This window comes from Bos mutus, chromosome 25 (assembly GCF_027580195.1).
Source record: "Bos mutus isolate GX-2022 chromosome 25, NWIPB_WYAK_1.1, whole genome shotgun sequence".
In the NCBI taxonomy this organism is placed as follows: Eukaryota; Metazoa; Chordata; class Mammalia; order Artiodactyla; family Bovidae; genus Bos; species Bos mutus.
Window position 1 is genome coordinate 39,333,781 of NC_091641.1, and position 8,434 is coordinate 39,342,214.

At 43.4% G+C, this 8,434-nt stretch overlaps 1 protein-coding gene across 1 annotated transcript; it reads left to right on the forward strand.

Annotated features, from left to right (window-relative positions):
* The first annotated feature begins 1,954 nt into the window (after positions 1-1,954).
* Positions 1,955-2,754, forward strand: LOC138985562 (mitochondrial import receptor subunit TOM20 homolog). The gene has a single exon (XM_070362374.1). The coding sequence runs from the start codon at positions 2,073-2,075 to the stop codon at positions 2,508-2,510; it is 438 nt and encodes a 145-aa protein (XP_070218475.1). The 5' UTR covers positions 1,955-2,072; the 3' UTR covers positions 2,511-2,754.
* Positions 2,755-8,434: the final 5,680 nt, after the last annotated feature.

Here is an 8,434-nt window from a genome sequence, read left to right on the forward strand (position 1 = left end):
ACTGCTGAGTTTTCCACATTTGCTGGCATATTGAGTGCAGCACTTTCACAGCATCATCTTTCAGGATTTGAAATAGCTCAACTGGAATTCCATCGCCTCCACTAGCTTTGTTCATAGTGATGCTTTCTAAGGCCCACTTGACTTCACATTCCAGGATGTCTGGCTCTAGGTCAGTGATCACACCATCGTGATTATCTGGGTCATGAAGCTCTTTTTTGTACAGTTCTTCTGTGTATTCTTGCCACCTCTTCTTAATATCTTCTGCTTCTGTTAGGTCCATACCATTTCTGTCCTTTATCGAGCCCATCTTTGCATGAAATGTTCCCTTGGTATCTCTAATTTTCTTGAAGAGATCTCTAGTCTTTCCCATTCTGCTGTTTTCCTCTATTTCTTTGCATTGATTGCTGAAGAAGGCTTTCTTATCTCTTCTTGCTATTCTTTGGAACTCTGCATTCAGATGCTTATATCTTTCCTTTTCTCCTTTGCTTTTCACTTCTCTTCTTTTCACAGCTATTTGTAAGGCCTCCTCAGACAGTCATTTTGCTTTTTTGCATTTCTTTTCCATGGGGATGGTCTTGATCCCTGTCTCCTGTACAATGTCACGAACCTCCATCCATAGTTCATCAGGCACTCTGTCTATCAGATCTAGTCCTTTAAATCTATTTCTCACTTCCACTGTATAATCATAAGGGATTTGATTTAGGTCATACCTGAATGGTCTAGTGGTTTTCCCCACTTTCTTCAATTTAAGTCTGAATTTGGCAATAAGGAGTTCATGATCTAAGCCACAGTCAGCTCCCGGTCTTGTTTTTGCTGACTGTATAGAGCTTCTTCATCTTTGGCTGCAAAGAATATAATCAATCTGATTTCGGTGTTGACCATCTGGTGATGTCCATGTGTAGAGTTGTCTCTTGTGTTGTTGGAAGAAGGTGTTTGCTATGACCAGCGCGTTCTCTTGGCAGAACTCTATTAACCTTTGCCCTGCTTCATTCTGTACTCCAAGGCCAAATTTGCCTGTTACTCCAGGTAACTGTTGACTTCCTACTTTTGCATTCCAGACCCCTGTAATGAAAAGGACATCTTTTTTGGGTGTTAGTGCTTTGTTTAGAGATCATTTATAGCACTTAACACAGTTCTCCTTAACTAGAAGGATTAACTACAATCTTCCCCTGCCCTTCCAATATACATATATCAACATCACACACATGACTAGAGTTTTACAAGACAGAGAACAGCAATAACTCATTTCTTTATCCTGTAATGTACCCTATACATACTAAACATTAAATGTTTGTAGCTTTGAACCAAGAGAGATATCGAATAATACCTCTTGGAAACTAAGAACATAGAACACTGCATGGATATATCTTATTGCTTCTAAGCGTTCTGAAAAGGGCAAAAAACAGTGCCTACCTCATAAGTACCATAAAGGTTAATGAAATATATTTAAGCTCAGGCTCTATACAAAATAAACTTTCAATAAACATCAATGTATTTTATTGCTTTTGTTATGATAAAAGCATTTGAGGCTGTAAATATTTTTCTAAGAGAATGGGGCCAGCAGAGGATGAGACGGTTTGATGGCATCACCGACATGAATTTGAGCAAACTCTGGAAGACAGTGAAGGACAGGGGTGCCTGAACAGGGAAGCCTGGTGTGCTACAGTCCATGGGGTCACAAAGAGTTGGACACGACTTAATGACCCAACAACAACAATTTCCTCCATGTGCAGCTCTGGTTGTATTTCGTAATTTCTATATAAAGTAATGTCTTTATTGATGATTTCAAAATAGTCATTGCAGTTTTCATATTCTATTTTTGGCTGTGTGGTGTGTGGAATCTCAGTTCCCCAACCATTGGACCACCAGGGAATTCCCATCACTGTCATTTTTATTATTTCCTCTTTGAGCCAAGAGTTGGCCAACTGCTCAAACTGTTTCAGAAAATTTCTCTATATAAAAAAAATTTTGGGGCGTCTGGACTGAGCCGCGCACTCGGATCCGAGGCTTCGCGGTCAACGGCTTCTTTGCGGGCCCCGCCGCAGCCGACCCGGCTCCTCGGTGGAGAGAAGATGGTGGGCCGGAACAGCGCCATCGCCGCCGGCGTGTGCGGGGCCCTTTTCATCGGTTACTGCATTTACTTCGACCGCAAGAGACGGAGTGACCCCAACTTCAAGAACAGGCTGCGAGAACGAAGAAAGAAACAGAAGCTTGCCAAGGAGAGAGCTGGGCTTTCCAAGTTACCTGACCTTAAAGATGCTGAAGCCGTTCAGAAATTCTTTCTAGAAGAAATACAGCTTGGTGAAGAATTACTAGCTCAAGGTGAATATGAGAAGGGTGTGGACCATCTGACAAATGCGATTGCTGTGTGTGGACAGCCACAGCAGTTACTGCAAGTATTGCAACAAACTCTTCCGCCACCAGTGTTCCAGATGCTTCTGACTAAGCTCCCAACAATTAGTCAGAGAATTGTAAGTGCTCAGAGCTTGGCTGAAGATGATGTGGAATGAGAAACAAATGTCAACATAATGATCTCAATTAAAACATATTTTTAAAATCTTAACTCAGAAGATGATCGGCTCTTGGGAGTAAGGGCAGATAAGCTTGTTATGGACTGTCCTCCACAGTGAAGTCTACCAAAGTTAATTTTTACTTTGTGTAGATCCATTTGTCTGTTTTATTTATTTTTCCCAGTGAAAAGTGTATTTTGATAGAGAGCTTTTCATTTTATAAATACACTATGAATTACTGAAATATGCCTTTTGTTTATTCTTAAAATGTGTGATTAGAATGTACATATAACATCCCATTACTTACATTAAAAATACCCGGTGCTCAGTTTTGAAAGATAGGCCCCCAAAAAATGTAGAAGAAAACTGAAGAATATACTTGTTTTGCTCTACATCAGAAAGTTGGCTGGAAACTTGTGTTGATCAAAACTGAGCATTAAGAGATTATTTCTTTCCATTTAATCTCTTAAATATGTGTAATGTGCTGCTATGCTATAACAACAACTTCACCCCTCCCTTGAAATGTTTTCTTTAAATCAGTGGGTTTGATGTATTCTGGATATTTACCTCCTTGTATTTTAGATACATGTAGTTGCAGATGGCACCAGGAATTGGATGTCTGTACATTCTTAATCTGGCTGAGTAAGCTTTACCAGTTAATGTCTGCCCACTTGCCTCATATATAAACTGAGGAAATGGGTGTGCTAATTCAGCTTCTAATTCCTTTGGTTCTGTGCGGCATTTTCAAATCCCTCTTTCTGAGGGAAATACCTGTTTGGGCAGCCAGCCCTTGTTTTTTTATACTCTGAATTTCGCATGTTTGCCTGGCGTAGTGTTTCTGGTTTTTTAAAAGGCATAATGTGTTGGTTTTCACTGAAATCATGGTTCTGTCACTACTTTTGTAAATTAACCTGAAACGTAACCTTCACGGTGACTGGGACAATATGCTTGTAAAAGTGTTTGTTCCCTTTTGCTTTTATCCTCAGTGTACCTCCTTAATCCCCTACCAACCCTTATCTTGTATGAGAATAAGGTGTAACTTTGTGGCTGAAGACTTGAATGAAGATAATGGGACCTTTTATCCTCTAAATAGTGACATATTATCTGCAGCCACAGATTAAATATCAGACCTAAGAATAAAGATCCCTGGTACTTAAAAAAAAAAAAAAAAAATTTTTTTTTACTTCATTCATTAGAAAATGAGATTCATTCTATTTCTGCTTTGAAAAGTTCATTTCAGTTTTCTTCAGACTTATATTTAATAAAACTTGTTAATTATACTCAAAGCCCTAGAAAACAAGGGATCCATCTCTAGGACCAAATCTAGAACAGTCTTGGACTGCTCAAGTGTTCTTGTGTCTTCAGAAGCATCCTTGGTGGTAAGTGAAGGGGAAGTGAGATAGAGGAGTTTAATTGCTTTCCAATTCTGCCTCCTGGGTGTTTGCTTTTGTTTTTTACCTCCTCTTCCCTTAATAAGAAGTTTTAAAAACAAAACAAAAAAAACAAAGAGGTTTAAAAGCAAAACAAAACAAAAAACTATCATATGGATTTTTTTTTCTTTCCTGATCTTTTTTTTAAACTTTTTTTATTTTTTAACTTTACAATATTGTATTGGTTTTGCCACATATCAACATGAATCCACCACAGATATACACATGTTCCCCATCCTGAACCCTTCTCCCTCCTCCTTATCATATGGATTTTATTTTAGGCCAGGACAGGAGGCTTGTGGAATCTTAGTTGCCCAGCCAAGCCCTCGTCAGTCAAAGTGCGGAGTCCTAACCACTGGACTGCCAGGGAATTCCCTGTGCAGATTTTGTATAGCAACTGTTAATAGCAGCCTACCTAATTAACGCTGGTAATAAAGATAGGAGACAAAAGGACCTAGAAGAGGTCCTTTCTCTAGCTGAGACAGTCTTCCTTAAGATGTCATGTTGTTTCTTTTCTGAAAGCAGAGAAATCCTGCAGAAGCCATTTAAAAATGTTTTCAATTGTGACTTTCCAGAATCTGCAGCAATTCTTTCACAGTGTGTTGAGAATGTTATCTAGGCTAAAATCAAGGAACTCAAGAAACAGACTGCTGAATCCACCCTCAAGGGGCTCACAGTATGGTAAGGAGTGAGGCATGGTATACTCTGCCTACAGGTACTTTCACAGTTTCCCAAAAATACATCCTAAGGGCCCTCCAGGAAACGCCATGATCTTTAATTCTGAAATGCATACCCATCCTGAAATCCTCTCTCAGCAGCATTAGGAACTGCTTCCAGTTCCTCCCTTGTGGTCCAGAGGTTAAGAATCCTCCTACCAACGCAGGGGACACGCGCTCAATCTCTGGTTCAGGAACTAAGATCCCACATGCCGCGGAGCAACTAAGTCACAACCACTGAGGCCTGTGTGTTGCAATAACTGAAGCGGACAGAAAGAGCCCCTGCGCTGCAAAGAAGGAAAGCTGCTGGCGGACTGTTCTTGGGGGTGGGGATGGGAGTAGGGTGGTGTCCACTGTGCTTCCAGCTGCAGCCGCAGAGTTCACATGTGAGGGTGCCCTCTACAGGATAGGTGAAATGCCACCTGAGTTTTGATATTGATCTATGGGTGAAGAAACTTGTCCTAAGGCTTTCCTGAGCAAACAGCCTTTCAGTCATTTTTCTTATTTCAACTATATTTTTAAAATTTTAGCTTCAGTTCTATATCTTCAGGGGAGTGATGGTATGAGACTTTATAGATTCTCGTTAAAAAGTCTGTGTTAATTTGATACCTGCCCTGTGTGTATGTTTCTGAGTGTGCGCCTACTTTGCAGGTAGGTCTGTGCAGTGCTTCCTTCCCTGGTGGCTCAGCAGTAAAGAATCCGCCTGCCAATGCAGGAGACTTGAGTTCGACTCCTGAGTTGGGAAGATCCCTCGGAGAAGGAAATGGCAACCCACTCCAGTATTCCTGCTTGGAGAATCCGTGGACAGAGGAGCCTGGCGGGCTACAGTCCATAGGATCGCAGAGAGTCAAACACGACTTAGCCACTAAGCAACAAGAACAATGTGTTCATTACTGGCAAACTTCACGTACTACTTGAAAACTTCACACATTAGTTTCTCTATGGGCACAATCTGCTTTTTAAAAACCACTTTCCTAATCCTCTGCATTCCAGTTAAAAAATATTTCAGGTAATGAGATTTTTTACAGTTTTTACTATAAAAATAATGAGCAAAGTATGAAAGTCTGCCTCTAAGATTGAGCATGCTATTTTGCCTTTTAAGTTTTACACTGGAAATATATTCAGGGAGTATGTTCCATGTGTCATAAACTGTTTACATCCTCAATGAAAACCACAAAAATGCATAGAGAACATTTTTAAAATGTAAAAAGCACAACCTCCTAATCCCAATTCTACTCTCAAGAGGTTGCCATATTATTTCTTGAATCTATCTTCAGATTTTCAAATTTTAAAAATTATTCTTCCTAGGACTTCCCTGGCGATCCAGTGGTTAATACTCCACACTTCCCCTGCAGGGGGCAAGGGTTGATCCCTGGTCAGGGAACTAAGATCCTGCATGCCACGCGGGCAAGAAAAAAAAATTTTTTCCCCTGTTATTTAAAAGCATGGGATTATACTATCACATCTCACGGTAAACGTGCTCTTCTCATTTAATAATATATTAATATATTGACCATCCTTGCACATTAGCACATGGAAATCCATCATACTTCAAGGGAGGCATGCTTGGTGGCTAAGTCATATTCAACTCTTTGCAACCCCATGGACTGTAGCCCTCCAGGCTCCTCTCTCCAGGCAACAATACTGGAGTCGGTTGCCATTTCCTCCTCGAGGGTATCTTCCCAACTCAGGGACTGAAACTGCATCTCCTGCATTGGCAGGCGAGTTCTTTGCCACTGCACCACCTGGGAAGTTCTCATTGTAACACATAGCAAACTAAATGACACACCCACAGGCACCATGACAGCTCCAAGGCTCACCAGAAAGGTCAAAAAGTGGGCGGTGGCCCCATTTCTGCAAATCTCCACGCCCTTTCAAGGGATGCAGTACAGCACATAGAACAGATTGTCCAAAATTACTACTAAGCCAGCCCCCAAGTGATAGTCATCTAAATTGTTTACAGTTTCTAACTAACTGGCAAGTGTAGCAGGCAGGGGAATGTTCCAGAAGAATGAGAATGATCTGAATAAGAAGATCCCCCCCACACCGCCATGCTAGTCTAGTTAACTAGAATTCAGTCTAGTTATGTTTATCTGAGACTAGGAAGTAGACTTCATGGCAAGGACTTCAAAAAAGAATGTTGGATCTAGAATTACAGCTAGACCATCAACCTGGGTGCTCCCTTTTTTACTTTTCTCCTGCAGTAGATTTGGATCAAAGGAAATATTTCTTGAAGGTAAAACAGTTAAAACGTAGGGGCTGCTCTAGCTGACATTGGGGAAGGGGTGTCTGTATCTAGAACCCCCTGCAGATTTCTGCAGGTGGACTTCAGAAAGTCCATGAAGCCCCTGAAGTGATATACGTAACTGTAGATGCATGTGCCTTTTTTTTTCTTCTTTCTTTCCTGAAAAACACAAACAAGAAAAACGAAAGGGAATTCCCGGGCAGTCCACTGGTTGGGACTCAGCGCTTTCACTACCAGACTGTGACTGTGAAGTTGCTCAGTCGTATCCGACTCTTTGCGATCCCATGGACTGTAGCCTACCAGGCTCCTCCGTCCATGGAATTTTCCAGGCAAGAATACTGGAGTGGGCTGCCATTTCCTTCTCCGTTTTCCTTCACTACCAGACCGGGGTTCAATTCCCAGTCGGGGAACTAAGACGCTGCAAGCCGCGCGGCGCGGCCAAAAAACCACTGCCCTAACGGTCCATGGCCATATGACTAGATTTTTCAAAAGGAATCACGATACAGACAAGTTTAAGAATCGCTACTAATCAGGATTAGTAGGGGCAGCATTTGAAAACCGAGAAGTCGGCAGTGCTGGTGCTGGGCTGAACAATCTATTTCACACCTCTTTCTAGGATTGGAAATTACCGTTTACACACCTCTCTCCTCCCCGGGTGATAAGCTCCTCGAGGCAGGGACGCTGCCTGCCTGTGACCACCTCGCCCCTGCCACTGGAAGAGGTACACAGCAGGCACTCAGTAAATACTTGCCGTAAACATGAGTGATCTACAGCACCATCAGGGGCGGAAAGACTGAGGACCTACAGATCCAGCGCAGCCCCGTGGCGCCGAAGCCCGCGAGTCCCCGGCCGCCGCTGGCCGAGCGAATTCCACTTGCCCGCGTAGCTCCCGGGATACCAGCCACTACGACCGCGCCTCCTCTGCGCACGGCAAGCTGCCGCTCAGGCGGGAAGCAGCTACAGGCCACTGCGGCCGCCAATCTTCACCACGGCGGCCCAGCACCCGCTAAGAGACACGGCGCTGGAGGGCCCGCCCACCTGTCTTCCTATTGACTCCTCATACTCCCGGGGCCTCCTGGGGGATGTAGTTCCGAGCGTCTTGTGCACAAATGCGGGCGTTGCGAGGTCAGACTCAGCGGTGAGTCGCGCCTGTCGGGCCTTTCTCTGCCTCCAGTAGGCCCTGCGGGCTCCTGGCAGAGATGGTGTGCCCAGCGGATTTCAACTTCAGCGCCTGCCCGCCTGCTGTTGCCCTGCGGTGACACTTCCCCTTTATCCTCGGGCCATTCTTCCTCCAGACGAACCGCTCCTGCCGCAAACGCGGAGTTTGGACCGAAGGGGTCCTGAAGGTGATGACAGTGCTGCAGCAGGAATCTCCTGTCCACATCTGTGGACACCGTCCACGGCGTGCTAGGCGTGAGAATGAAGCTAGGATTTCTTCCACGATGCCGGCGGCGCTTGCAAACATTATCTGGTTGACTTCCATTATCAACCTATTTGACAGATAGGAAAACAATTTCAGAGAAGTGGAATAAT